This window comes from Tachysurus fulvidraco, chromosome 24 (genome assembly GCF_022655615.1).
Source record: "Tachysurus fulvidraco isolate hzauxx_2018 chromosome 24, HZAU_PFXX_2.0, whole genome shotgun sequence".
NCBI lineage: Eukaryota > Metazoa > Chordata > Actinopteri > Siluriformes > Bagridae > Tachysurus > Tachysurus fulvidraco.
The window spans coordinates 16,106,015-16,119,936 of record NC_062541.1 but is presented as its reverse complement, the minus strand read 5'-3'; the positions used below and the strand labels follow the sequence as shown (position 1 = coordinate 16,119,936).

The 13,922-nt window shown below is 39.5% G+C and overlaps 2 protein-coding genes across 2 annotated transcripts; one reads left to right on the top strand and one right to left on the bottom strand.

Moving 5' to 3' along the window:
• The first annotated feature begins 3,376 nt into the window (after nucleotides 1–3,376).
• kdm8 (lysine (K)-specific demethylase 8) lies at nucleotides 3,377–6,527 on the top strand. The gene is made up of 7 exons (XM_027157342.2): nucleotides 3,377–4,098; nucleotides 4,250–4,422; nucleotides 4,644–4,776; nucleotides 4,866–4,913; nucleotides 5,847–5,996; nucleotides 6,086–6,178; nucleotides 6,293–6,527. Exons 1-7 carry the CDS (start codon nucleotides 3,652–3,654, stop codon nucleotides 6,455–6,457), a joined length of 1,209 nt encoding a protein of 402 aa, XP_027013143.2. The 5' UTR covers nucleotides 3,377–3,651; the 3' UTR covers nucleotides 6,458–6,527.
• Nucleotides 6,528–7,800: 1,273 nt separating this feature from the next.
• Nucleotides 7,801–12,775, bottom strand: nsmce1 (NSE1 homolog, SMC5-SMC6 complex component). The gene is made up of 8 exons (XM_027157341.2): nucleotides 12,605–12,775; nucleotides 10,790–10,946; nucleotides 10,565–10,686; nucleotides 10,408–10,485; nucleotides 10,120–10,266; nucleotides 9,534–9,650; nucleotides 8,276–8,402; nucleotides 7,801–8,185 (listed from the first exon to the last, which is right to left on the bottom strand). Exons 2-8 carry the CDS (start codon nucleotides 10,905–10,907, stop codon nucleotides 8,088–8,090), a joined length of 807 nt encoding a protein of 268 aa, XP_027013142.1. The 5' UTR covers nucleotides 10,908–10,946; nucleotides 12,605–12,775; the 3' UTR covers nucleotides 7,801–8,087.
• Between the last annotated feature and the right edge of the window lie 1,147 nt (nucleotides 12,776–13,922).

The following is a 13,922-nucleotide window of genomic DNA, read 5'->3' as shown; positions in this document are numbered from 1 at the left end:
CCATCAGAAACCATGGTGACTTTGGACTGCAGTCGATATGAAGAGTTTTACACTGGAGCCTCCATCAGTGATCAGTTCTTCATCACTTCAACAAGACAGACATATAGAACACAGTTGTAGAAGGGAAATGATTTATAATCCCTCTCTCCACTTGCTCTCACACACATGATGATGATGTTCCGTTTAGTGTTTCAAGGTTTCTTCGTCATATACTCTCAGAGAGGTTTTAGTCTATGCATTTTCTTTCCTTTTGGAAAGCCGAAGCTGAAATCTCTCGTGGTGTTTGCAGTGAAATTCTAGGGTTTAGCAGAGAAAGAAGAAAGAAGGATCTGAAAACCATTAAAGAGCTTTGTGTAAAAATAATGGCAGTAATAAACTACCTAGTGACTAGTGTAGAGCTGAGGACAGAGGACCAGAGAAACAGCCTGCTGTGGTAATAATACTGTAGGGATGTGACTAAGAGCATTGTGACTTTAGAAAGAACAGATAAAGAGATACAGATGTTAAATCAAGTAAAAGTCTACTTCCTAGTCTGAAACCGTTACAATAGTGATAATGACATCAGCATCGGATATTGCAAAACATAACTTTACATAAGACAATAAAATATAAAAGCTCATCAGTTGTAGATGTAGAAGAAAGAACACCAATTTGTCATAAATGAGAATGTAGAAATCAATGTGAGCTAGCCATCCAGCTAGCCGATGTGCTATTAATCACTGGTAGCTCCTTGAGGGGAAAAAAAAAACAAAAACATTTGGCCACACTGTATAAAGTTTTTGTCTATAGATCAGGCTACAGCTGAACATCAGCATGGCTGTGATTAGCTAAGGGTCGAAAGCAGAAACAGATACAGACTATAGCAATTGTATTACACTCCTAGAATACAAATAATCAGCCTGGCACTTGGGCTTTGGATAATGCATCCATCCATCCATCCATCAGTTTTCTGTGGCACTTACTACACAGGTATGCAGGGAACCTGGAGTCTTTCCCAGAGGGGCCGATATCAGATAGATAGATAGATAGATAGATAGATAGATAGATAGATAGATAGATAGATAGATAGATAGATAGATAGATAGATAGATAGATAGATAGATAGATAGATAGATAGATAGATAGATAGATTGATTGATAGCAGAACAGTATGACTGCTTCAGATGTGTGCATTTATTGTAATATTTGCGCTATATTCTTAGCAAACAATCTGGCTGTAGTATTCAGTGTCCAGATAAATCCAAGCTTCAGTCCTGTGTATTTTCCTGGTTGAGGTCCTGAAAAAGCTCCTCCTCCTTCTCTGTGTTTGCTTTGGGTCCGTTTTAGCTGATCAGCTCATTTCAGCAGTAAAGATATTTCTGTATCAGCAATAAAATAGGATCAATACACATACATACAAATCATTTAGGGAAAATTTGTCGTTAATAAAGAGAAAGCTTTCGAGTTCGTGTCAGAACCGTGTCGCAATACTGAAGTAAATAGGATAATAATGTCATGTGCCAGGAACAAAGCTTTCATCCGTAACGCCAAAAGGTGAGAAAGCAAGCGAGGAGAGAGCACATGCTGTGCAACACCAGCTGAAGCCAAGACTGTGTGTTTCATACACAGGCAAAGTCATCGAGGGCAGAGAAGTACTGTAGTGTCGAGTCAGCTTTTCCAGCTGCCCCACGATATTATAGGCATTTCACGAGTGGTTCATTTGAAGCAAACCCAGATGTAATAGAGAACCAAACTGTCTCTCTTGCTTTCCAGTGCTTGCGTGTCTTCACAGCTTGTCAGAATTTCAGCAGCAGGTGTCAGAGGCGCTAACATATTATCACAGATGATACTGAGACCTGACAGTTTAGAAATAACTGTCAAAGCAATGTGCAAAACAGCTACTTTACAAAGCCTGGATGATGCACTCGCTTAGTCCTACAGTAAGTCTAATCAAATCTACAAAGCCTGTTCATTTCCGAGATCATCTTATTGTTGTAACATCGCAGAGATACATGATAGAAGATTAATATGAAGGGGTTCGTACAAAGCATGAACAGACTATTTATTCCAGTGCTGTGCTTTTTACATCCTTTGTGCATATTATTTATCTTTAAAAATATTTAGATATATGGTTTATCTTATCTATTTAATTATTCTTTCTTTTTTATATGACTGCTGTGCATTTCAGTAGTGATTTGAGCTCAACGTTAATCTCATCAACATCTTGTTTAATATATATATATATAAAACGCCTGTTAATCTAATCAACCCCAATGTATGTTTATTCTTTTTTATCAGAGAGAGAGAGAGAGAGAGAGAGAGAGAGGGAGAGAGAGAGACAGAGACAGAGAGACAGAGACAGAGAGACAGACAGACATACACGGAGGGGGAGAGAGAGAGAGAGAGAGAGAGAGAGAGAGAGAGAGAGAGAGAGAGAGAGAGAGAGAGAGAGAGAGAGAAAGAGAGCTCAATGATAATAGGAGTTTCCGTCATTTATCTGGACACATTTATAGCCCCAAAGCCCAAAATTATACCAAAAAATATATTTTTCCAAATATTTTTTTCTTTATTTCCTCTTTTCTTTTTCGTTTTTTTTCTCTCTCTTATAATAGTTTACTGGAGTATTATAGGATGATCAAAATGAATGAAATAATGACATTCTCTAATTTTACTGTTTATTTTATTCCATTACTTGCTAGTGACTCCACGCTGCTGTACAGCAAGCAAAATTATTTAATCGTACATGTTTACTCATAAATCAACGACAAATCGAGCAAAAAATATTAAAAACTCATGTTATCAGTTCACATAAAAAGAGCATCTGTAACTTTAGCAAACGTAAATATTTAATACCGGTTTAATAAACTCTCCGGCCTGTATATGATACGCATATGAATATTTATTAAGGATGCTTGCACATAGTATCTTAAAGTTATTAGGCTTTCCTGTAGCATCCTATCAATCTGATTAACCTATAAATGTCATCTGGTATTTATTTTATTTCAACCCTGCCAAGGATGAAACTCATTCCATGTGTTGGATGCCTCAGGAAGCCTTTAATTGAAATTCACAGGTCATCTAGAAGGTAAATGACCATGTTCTCGTGTTGAGGAGACAGAAAAAAAGATAAATTGTGATCAGTTTCCTTCAGCTTCATGGTCCAGTGGGCTGATAATGGGGGGAGGGGGGGTAAAGTGGGGTCTAGCACACTGGCAATATATATTAGTTTAACTAGGAAGTCATGACTGTCACAGCAGTAATCTGTCCTAAAAAGGCTTTCTAAGCCAAGTAAAAAAAAACATTTTATGATAAAACATTTCAAATAGTTTCTTAATCAGGTTTTAACAGATATTATATACGTAATTACGAAAGAAAATAGCACTAGGAACTCAGTGTGTAGGGGCAAGGTTTCAATACGGACGGTTTTTGATGTGGCGCAGTAAATCTATTTAGAAACGTTTATCGGGTTGTTGTTGTTTTGTTTTTTTACATAATTAAACATATTTAACGAATGAAATTATTTCAGAATTGTCTTATTGACTCGGAAGATGTGTATAAACGTGGCTTTTCGAAAATCTACAGCGTGTTAATAGTTGTTTTTGCGGTTTGTGATGGACAACGTGTGCTGAACACGAGACTGTAAACAAACACGACGTCATCAATGCAGGAGTCATGGATCACGTTTGGAGAGACGTGATGGCACTGCTGCCTGCGTCTGAACCCGAGTTCCCCCTTGTGTTCAGTGATGTAGTTGAACCCAGTGTGTTGGTGATGTTAGAGCTCAGCAGAAAGGAGCTGTACACATCATTCATCTCCTCTTGTATTGAAAAAGCTCAGGTTGTTATTGATTACTCCTGGGAGAAGCTCAACACAGGAACATGGCGAGAAGTGGACAAGGAATGGAGACGTGTTTACTCTTACGGCTGCTTGTTTAAAGCTGTAGGGACGTGTCGAGGAGAGACATCACAAGACAAGGTCCAGGATGCGATAAAGACATGTGACATGGGTTTGCTCATGGGTGCCTCTGTTATGGATAATGTTCTACAAAGACTTATAGTAGTTCTGAAAAATAAAGTGATTCCTGACAAAGTAGTGGACATGGAACAGCCTTGTCCAAAGGTGATCCTTTACATGATGTTCAGATGCATGAACTCGATCGTTTAATATTGTTAACTATACTATTGATGATGATGATGATGATGCTTTTTGACTGGTATAGACAGCCCTCAGACAAAGCTGTATGCTCACTTCAGGTTTTCTCTGTCAATAGAAAGTTAGAAAAGAGTGTATCCTGAAGCCCATAATCAACCCTGCACTGTCAGTACAGAGGATTCGATGCCCAGCTCTGGAAAGTTTCCGCTCAGGATTTCTGGAGCCACAAATTCCAGTCATACTCGAGGGAATCATCGACCACTGGCCTGCCTTCAGTGAGCACACCTGGAGGTATATAAAGTGTAAATAAATGCTTTTCTAAGTGTGTCTGTGTGTGCACAGCAATCGAAAGCGATAGGAAGGAAATTGATCGAATAGCAATAATAAAGCGAGCGACATCTTTTTCCCATAATTGAATGATTTGTGTTTAATAAATGCTAATAATATTAAATGAATTAAACACTATGTGATTCTGCATAGTTAAAATCTGTTTTTTTCTTATTTTGCACAAGTATAGAGTATCTGCGAGCGGTAGCAGGTTTCCGGACGGTTCCTGTCGAGCTGGGATCCCGGTACACTGATGAAGAGTGGTCGCAGAAGCTCCTTACAGTGAACGAGTTCATCGACAGCTACATTTTAGGCCAAGTACAGTTTTACTGTCTATATACCATGATAGTTTTTCGGTGTAAAATCACTGGGGCTGGTTATAAAGCTGTGTGTGTGTGTGTTTACAGAGGGAGGATGTTACAGGATACTTGGCTCAGCATCAGCTTTTTGATCAGGTGACATTCTGTTTTACTGTTCTGACTCGTCCTGGTCATGCGCTAAGCGTCATAATGTTTATATACACATAAGGAAATATATGAGTGATGACAGTTTCATTTGTTACACTATTTACCGTCAAGTCCATTTTATAAACACAGAATATTTGAACATATCTGTGTACAACAAGATACCGGAGTCAACTCGAGTCTTATTTTTTAAAAGATCAAGTCTTGAAAGAGAAACAGAGAGAGAAATACTGAGAGTGAAAGAGAGACCCTGAGAGAGAGAGAATGAGAGCGAGAGCAGAATCTACTATTTAGTTGGTTCTTGAAAAGAAAGAACACGCTGATGATCTCAGGAAATCCAACAGGCCTAAAGACAAACAGAAAACAACTGTAATAGATGAGGAGAATTTTGTCCCTGGTGAAATAAATCCCTACACAACAGTTGACCAGATCACGAAGATCCTTGAGGAGGTCGATGTATCTGTGTCAAAGTCAACAATTGAGAGAAGATTCCACCAGAGGAAATACAGAAGGTTCACCACATGATGATAATATCTTCTCACCTTTTGCCAAATGCTTTTAAACTCATTGGACGGAGTTTCACAGTGGAGATTTCACAGTGAGCTGAATCTAACTGAGCTGCAAAAACCTCATAAACGAGCAGAAAGTGAAGACAGCTGCAGGAAAAACCAGGCAGAACATCACCAGGGAAAAAGCCCAGACAGTTGACTGTAAAGGATTTGTTAAAGGATTCAATATTAAAGCTGAATATCTGCACTTTGAAATAATCATTTTTTATCAACATCAGTATACTTTGGTAAACAGCTAAAATGTCTTTGACTCCACATGCTGTTGGACCTCATCTTACAGCGTCGTGAAGTTCAGACTTAGTTATTGTCTTAACGAGTTAGAACACGAAGCTAACAGTAATCGACGTTCTTCCAGGTGCCGGAGTTGAAAGAAGATATCCGTATCCCTGACTACTGTTGCCTTGGAGAGCGAGATGAAGATGACATCACGATTAACGCTTGGTTCGGGCCAGGAGGGACCGTCTCTCCACTGCATCAGGATCCCGAGCAAAACTTTCTGGCTCAGGTAAAATGTTAGCGACCATCTGTGCCGATTTTCTGCAACACACAGTATTTGTTTCTCACTGTGGGATTTTATTCTCCGGGGAATAACAGGTGGTTGGGAGAAAGTACATTCGTCTGTACAGCACCGATGAAAGCGAGAACCTTTATCCACATCAGTCCAAGCTTCTGCACAACACCAGCCAGGTACACACTGCACTCTAAACCTGTTCATCTCTCGATGCAACCTCGTTTGGGTGGGTGGCATAAATTAATACATGTGCCTTATGATGATGATGATGATGATGACTTCCATTCCAGGTGGATGTTGAAAATCCAGACGTGGTCCAGTTCCCAGACTTCCTCAAAGCCTCCTTTCAGGAGTGTGTGCTTGAGCCTGGTGAAGTTCTCTTCATCCCCAGACAGCACTGGCATTACGTGCGCTCACTGGAGCTCAGCTTTTCTGTTAGCTTCTGGTGGTCATGATCTTAACTCTCCAGAAGAGTGTCTCCATTTTTATTTTTTAACCATGAATAAAAAAAAATGGTCATTTTTACAGTGTTTAAATCGTACAGGTTATTTTCCAAGCAAAATGTTTCAGTAAACATTTAGTTTTATAATAATTGTGTGATATGCATTGTTAAATACGATTCCCTCCATCCGTATCCTAATTTAAAGCTGCCGTGACAAGTAGCCAGAACGTTAAACCCACCTGTCTCATATTACGTAGGCTTCCACAGGACCTCGGACTCCCTTCTATCTCAGCCAACATTCACTTTTTAACACTCTTTGTGCTACGGTAGCTCTTCCATGGGCTCGGACGAGACGGAGGTCCGTGACCCTGGTAGGTACTAATTACAGGATACAGGAAACACCACAAGACCTGACAATTTATAAATGCTCTGACTGTTGTCTAGAAATCACAAACTTCGAGAACTGACCATTCACTCTCTGCCTCATATTTACATTTACAGCATTCAGCAGATGCCCTTATCCAGAGCGAATATGCGATAAAAATCTCATTTTTATACAACTGAGCACTTGATGGCTAAGGTCCTTGCTCAGGGGCCCAACAGTGGGATTGAACTCACAACCTTCCAATTGGTAGCCCAACACCTTAACCACTAGGCTACCATACACCATATATCCCACTCCTTGGCTGTTGTCATTGTTGTGAGATCATCAGCGTTCTTCACATCACAATTACAAAACATAAATTTCCTACGCCTCTGTGAAAGATTTTTTCCCGTATCCCTGAAATTAATGAATTGGGGCCTTTATCTTCACCACATCTACATTACAGCACCGTGGAATTCTTTTCTTCGCGTATCCCATCTTTGGAGGTATATATATATATATATATATATATATATATATATATATATATATATATATATATATATATATATAAAATCCGTGCCAGATTCTACAAAGTACCTCGAAAACCTTACCAAAGGTCACAATGCCAGATGTTGACAACGTAGATATATTGAATTCAGTTTGTGAGCGTCACACACACGTCTCACAGGATTACTCTAGATTAGATTCTGCCTCTGATTCCCCATCACCGACGTAATACGGATGTGTACGGCTTGGACGTGTCCTGAACCCAACACGGTCAGTTCTGACAGTAAGACTCACTACCTCTCAGCTACTTATTGTTAGTAATTATTTGGCATTTGTTATTATAATGATTGAGACTGATGTTCCTGTTTTATTCGTATCAGGAGGAACTTTATACAGTACTCTCACCTACACACGGTATATCATGTGTTTACTGTAGCCAAGTTAACACCAGGTCCAGCAAATAATCCATTTAGTTCGATATGTTCAAACAATAAACATTCGTTTATTAAATGTATCAAAAATATATAAAAAGAAGTGACGGACATTAGAGGCAAAGTATATAATCCGATAAATTTCCTATTCTGAATATTTACTATACTATACAGCAGTTATTTCCATTTGTTATTTATTTCAGGATATCTATAGTGCAGTTGCTTACCGTTGTACATCCTGTACAGCATGTTACATAAAAACGAACAAATAAAATACAACCACGGTATCACATTTTATTCTCCACTCCAGCCCTGAGATGAGGATGCGGTGTGTGACGTCACAGCCTCCTGGAGCGTCGTGTGGCAACCGTAGACGGTGTAGGAGCAGACGTCTCTCTGGCAGACGAAGACTGGCTTTGTGACTCCGGCTGGATTTCTGACACAGCGACATGAACAATTACACAAAGTGTCAGTGTTTTTTTTTTTTTCCATCTGCACCAAATCTGTGCGTAATAAAGACTCTTACCGGGGACCTCATGAGCCCAGAAGGCACTGCAGGAAGGGCAGTGTGGGTCGATGCGCCCTTTAAAATATCTGGCAACGCAGTAATAATGCATCTTGATCCCACAATCAGGGTTTTCACAGATTTGGCCCTGGAAATATGAAGCATAGGATTAGTCACCGAGACGTCAGAACATCGTTTATATATATTTTCACCAACACTGAGCAGATATCTTATATCATGATTTATCAACGCTACTTTAAAGGAACGGTCCACACGTAGACACAAATTAATCCTGCGTTCGTATTGGCGTCATTTCCAGCATCAGGATGTAAAAAGGGAAAAACACGGACGCCTCTGCAAAGCGTGTCTTATGTAATAAAGCTCATAAAAAGCTACTTCGCTTTTACAGTTTCAGGGCTGACAGGCTTTGGTTTCTGTTCGACTCTAGTGACCTTCAAACAAATTGGCTGGCAAACGTTAATCTGAGAGAAAACTCTAATCATACCTTATCAAAAGAAATAAATAAAAAAAAACAGTGATTAGTATGTTCAGCATTATGATTAAATCTACCGCGTCTGTATATTAACTCGTCTAAAGCCAGTACAGATATAAACTCGTTTAAATGTAGAGAACAACGTGAGCGGACACGGGTGATTTGATAAAATGCTAAACGGGGAAGGAAGTGGGAGCTGGTGTTTACATTTATGGCGTTTTGGCAGACGCCCTTTTCCAGAGTGACTTTGATCTCATTTTATACAACTGAGAAATTGAGTGTTAAGGGCCTTGCTCAGGGGCCCATCAGTGGCATCTTGGTGGTCAGTAGTCCAGCACCTTAACCACTAAGCCATCACGTCCCCCATGATGTGGTGAAATTACATACTGAGGGGTGTTTTCTGAGGTAGACTGTGACTGGGCCGTGGAACCGAGGTTCGACCCTGATGATTGTGTTGCACTGGGAGACACTGCGACCTAACAGCTCGGTGTTTGCTTCTCTACATGTTCTCATCCAGCTTCTCTAGTTTCCTCCCAAGCAGGGAGGCAGAAATGAAGGGTAGAAGTGCTCCTAATAATGAGCGAGTGAACGTTTATATGCATTGTGCTTATACAGAGAGAAGTCCCCCACCGTCAGCTTGAGAAATCTACTACGGCTCTGCTGTGCCGTCAGGATTTACTGTATTACTGAAGCACAGTGGTTACACTTCCTTGAAGGTGTTTCTTTTACAGTGATCTGCTACTGAGCGCTAAGACCAGAAGGATCTTCAGCCGGTATGTCGCTCACCTGTAAGACGATGTTGTGGCACACGTGACACACCCTGATGAGGTCCTGGTAAACTGTACGCATATACTGCTCCATCTCGATGATACAACGAGTGCTTAAAGTGTATTCTCCTTGTTTCTGGAAAAGACAGAGACATCAAAAAATATCAATTCAGTCTTCACCTTTAACGTTAAACACACGATACTTAGTTAAAGCCTAAGATAAACTATCTAGGTAACTTTAAATATATTGAATTGATATAGAAATATTCGGTCAGAATCCAATCTCCATAATTATGCTCCAAGCTCCGGCATGTTCCCGATCTAACAGGAATTTCTCTTAATATGTCTTCAACAAAGCCTGAAAGTGTTAAGAAGTGTTATCAGGTCACGAGTGAGTGGCCTTGCTCTCTAAATCAAGCAGAACACCTTTGAGATGAGGTAGAACTGGAGATTCACAGAAAGGCAGTTCGCCTGAAAAAGCTACAGCGAAGCAATAAAGTCAGCACAGATCGACATCTCAAAGGAACGGATCCAACATCTTGTGGAATCCATGTCATGAAAAACTGAGGCAAAGTGCGTCACTGTAATCAAGACAGAAGATATACCTCACTTAACCATTTGTCCTGAACAAACTTATTCAGCACTTGCTCCGTCTCTTTCTTTTTCATTTTCTTCGTCTGGAGACGATCGGCGCAATTCAGGAGATCGGTGGAAGAGGCGCTACCGTTCTCGGCGTCTAAAATCAGATCCATCTGAGTTAAAAAGATATAACCACGACAGGTTAAGCCGAGGAGAAATAAGGTTTGTGGGATGAAATGTAAATGAACATCATTTTGATGGCATTAATTGTTATTGTAACAGAGCCGAAGATAAGAGGAAGCAAACGTGTTTACCGTTTTCCTGAACAGCTCCAGTTCGTTATCCGCGTAATCAGAAGACATTCTCGTGATGTCTGTTTCGGCCACGTTCACCTGCATGGAGAAAAAGAAAACATTATGATTTGTTGGCTCACAGCTAAGCCTAATCTACAGAGTTAAACCTCTTCCTGACCAAAGCGTAGTGCTGTGCTCCGTCCTCTTCTGACGTGCCTTTTCTAACGTGCATGAACATGGGCTGAAGGTTAGTATTGATGACGTCGATGAATTCCTCCAACTTATCTGGCAAATAATGAGCTACAGAGGAACAACACAAAAACAAACCTTGTTAGAGGAGTTCGATGTACAAATGGTTGTTTTCTGGTTTTCTGTATTTCACCACAGACAATAACTTACATACCTCCGTGAGTCTCACAACAATGGCGATAAAGTGCCTTGGCTTGAACACTACTGATTATACCGTTCCTCATCATGGTCTGTAAAAACCGCTTATGGCTGTCACCCATAGGACGGGACATGTTGCCGGATCGTCTTCTCTATAAAGGGAATCAGATAAACTGAAAGAAAAGAAGAAAAAAAAACTGTTGATGTGGTTTTTGTTTGTGAAACATGACTTTATATTGCACTATAATTTGTGGTCACATGACCACCACACCTTTACGCGTGTGCTTAAAAAAATGAGTCCTGAAAAAAACCTTTCTGTCCACTTGCCTCCAAAAGTAACACTGTCCCTTATGTCCACTCGCCTCCAAAAAGCACCGGCCTTTGCGAATACTTGCCTCATCAAAGCCAACATCAAATTTTGTCACGACGAACTTTACAAATCTAGTTATATATATTAATTATAATTAATTATATAAATTAAATATAACACAACAATAAGATTATTATTATTATTCCAAATTTGAATTAAACAAATTTGAAAACATTTGAATTATTGTTATTCGGAAATAAAGTGCTGAATAAAATACTGGAATTCGTTATTGTTCTCCAAATTCACTCTGGTGATGCCCAACACCCTCTATATTATATAATGAAATGGATTTGGGTCTCATATCAATATCAACAGAAACAAACTTATAGCAGGGTCACCAAATTTGATAAGGCACTATTACAGGTTATGAGAATCCGTTACCTCCCTCTATTTCACACCAAACTGACTTGAATGTTCTCCACAAAGCCATTAAAATAATGACCATACTGTCGTGTGATTGATAATGTCTAACACACCAGATTATTTAAATCTGATTAAGTGTCCTCAAGTGTCTCATGAATGTAACCACTAATTTTAACCATAAATGTAAAACATATATCCCATTTAATACTGTTGTTAAGTGTAATATACATTTAATCTATCAAAGAAAGATTTTTTATATTTCTAATTCGTGCTGAAAATGATAATCATAAAAAATGACACATTTTTACATTTTATTTGTTTTAATGGTAACTTTGATACTAAAATATTAATAGTAAAAAAATATTAGTCCTCTCTTATAAACAAACACCATCCTTCACTGGAGGCTTTATATACTAGTGAACTGACAGTCACTATTATAGGTTATAGAGCTACACAACCAAGTCATGACTCTATTTTATTTTTTCTCATGATTATGTGACGAAAGATACATGATTTAATCCTTGAAGTAGATATTTAATATATAAGTGTCATATAAGTGTCTGTTCTGTTGTGATGTTTGGTTCATGTTTTTCCTCTTATTTCAGTCTTAAGCTTTATCTCTATGGTCTTGTGTGTGTCCTTTACACAACTGCAGTGTTTTTATCGTCCAGAAAAAAAATGACAACAAGCTGTTATTAGCTGTTAATTATCATTTTTAGCCAACATAAAGGCTCTAATTCCAGTTAAAATGATGCCCCAGACGGACCTCATTATCTAGTCATCAAGTTATTAAATTATTTGGAGAACTGAGCGATTTATTGATGTATTTCTAAGACAAGTTGAACCTGTAGGACATTTTTTGGATTGTGTTATTTTTATACAAGCAAATAAAAAAACACATAAAACAGAATCATTGCTATTGCTAATGCTAACGCTAATGCTAACTTAGAGTTATTTATTATTTTCGCTCTCTTAGTAAAAGAATAAGAAGTAAAAGCTGACATTAAACTGTTAAAAGTTACAGTATATAACACTGTTTATTTCGGCAGCTAGTGTTTTGAAGCAATAATAAACTCGACAGATAACTTGTTTACTTACAGAAGAAGTTTATAACGTCGCATCCGATGATATTAACATGCTAGCACACGGCCGTATTTCAAAATGGCTTCCTTAGTGCACATAGGGCCCTAGATAGTGCTCTAAAGTGCGCGTGGACTGTTTTATTTTGTGGCCTAAGTAGTGAACAAATCTATGGAGTAACATATCGCATGAAAATAAACACTAAAGGTAGCGTTTCCGGTGTTACACCGAAATCTGTGACCCATCGTATGTTGTGACCATAGAGGGCGCTGTTGCTAAAATGCAGCTTAAAATATGTCGTCTAGAGCAGTGGTCCCCAACATTTTGTTCGCCGCCGACCGGTCAATGTTTGATAATTTTACCGCGGCCCGCTGGGGGTGGGGGTGGCAGCTAAACAATTAAATTAAAATAAATAATTTTAACTTAATTGTATTTAATCATGCATTTTTAACTCACTACGACGCTAAATCAATGAGAACCCTGAGCTTGTTTCTTTACAACGAGACGGTTCCATCTGGGGTAACAGGAGACAATGACACCCGAAGTGTGTCGCTTATGTCCAGTTTATTCTGTTGTTTTGTTTTGGTTGCCTTCACTGCAGAAAACCCCGCTTCACACAGATAGCATGTCGGAAATGACAATGGGGATTTAAGTGCTGTGGTGACAATCTCAGGGTATTCGCCATGACTTTTAATCCATAACACCGGCAGAGTTTCTAACCTTCTAACGACGTCTGTTTCGTGCTCATTTTTGCTAATTAAATTTGAGCAAACACAATATACACGTACACCAAGCACTGTTAAACATGACAAAGTACCGGTGAACAGAGAGAAGAGCGATACACACCTTCTCTCTCCACCAAAGCTACAACACCACTGCCGCTTGCAGCCGCTCAGCTCCAGACGTCACCTAAATCTGGCCCGAAATCATGATATTTTGCGCATGCGCGGTATCGGTGCGGCTTTAGGTGACGTCTCTCAGCTCCCGGTTAACCTCTCGTTCATGGAAAGTCACACAAGCCCGAGAGAAATACACCACAGTAAATAAAATGGAAATAATTTAATGTTCCGGTCTAGAGCAGTGGTCCCCAACCCCCGGGCCGCGGACCAAATGGTACCGGGTCGCCCACGGAACATTAAATTATTTCCATTTTATTTACTGTGGTGTATTTCTCTCGAGTTTCCCGGGTGGTTGCGGAGGCGAAAACTCGGGTCTGGGAGGAGTTCGGTGAGGCCATGGAGAAGGACTATCGGTTGGCCTCGAAGAAATTCTGTCAAACCGTCCGGCGCCACAGGAGGGGGAAGCAGTGCCCTGCACAGACTGTTTACAGTGGGAG

What these genes read in the sequence shown, in the direction of transcription:
- kdm8 (XM_027157342.2), top strand. Translation starts at nt 3,652, where the DNA reads ATGGATCACGTTTGGAGAGACGTGATGGCACTGCTGCCTGCGTCTGAA. An exon ending in AGCATCAGCTTTTTGATCAG is followed by an intron (nt 4,914 to 5,846) that starts GTGACATTCTGT and finishes ACGTTCTTCCAG; the next exon opens with GTGCCGGAGTTGAAAGAAGA. An exon ending in TTCTGCACAACACCAGCCAG is followed by an intron (nt 6,179 to 6,292) that starts GTACACACTGCA and finishes CTTCCATTCCAG; the next exon opens with GTGGATGTTGAAAATCCAGA.
- nsmce1 (XM_027157341.2), bottom strand. Translation starts at nt 10,907, where the DNA reads ATGTCCCGTCCTATGGGTGACAGCCATAAGCGGTTTTTACAGACCATG. An exon ending in AGGACAAATGGTTAAGTGAG is followed by an intron (nt 9,651 to 10,119) that starts GTATATCTTCTG and finishes TGTCTTTTCCAG; the next exon opens with AAACAAGGAGAATACACTTT. An exon ending in GCCACAACATCGTCTTACAG is followed by an intron (nt 8,403 to 9,533) that starts GTGAGCGACATA and finishes TCATATTTCCAG; the next exon opens with GGCCAAATCTGTGAAAACCC.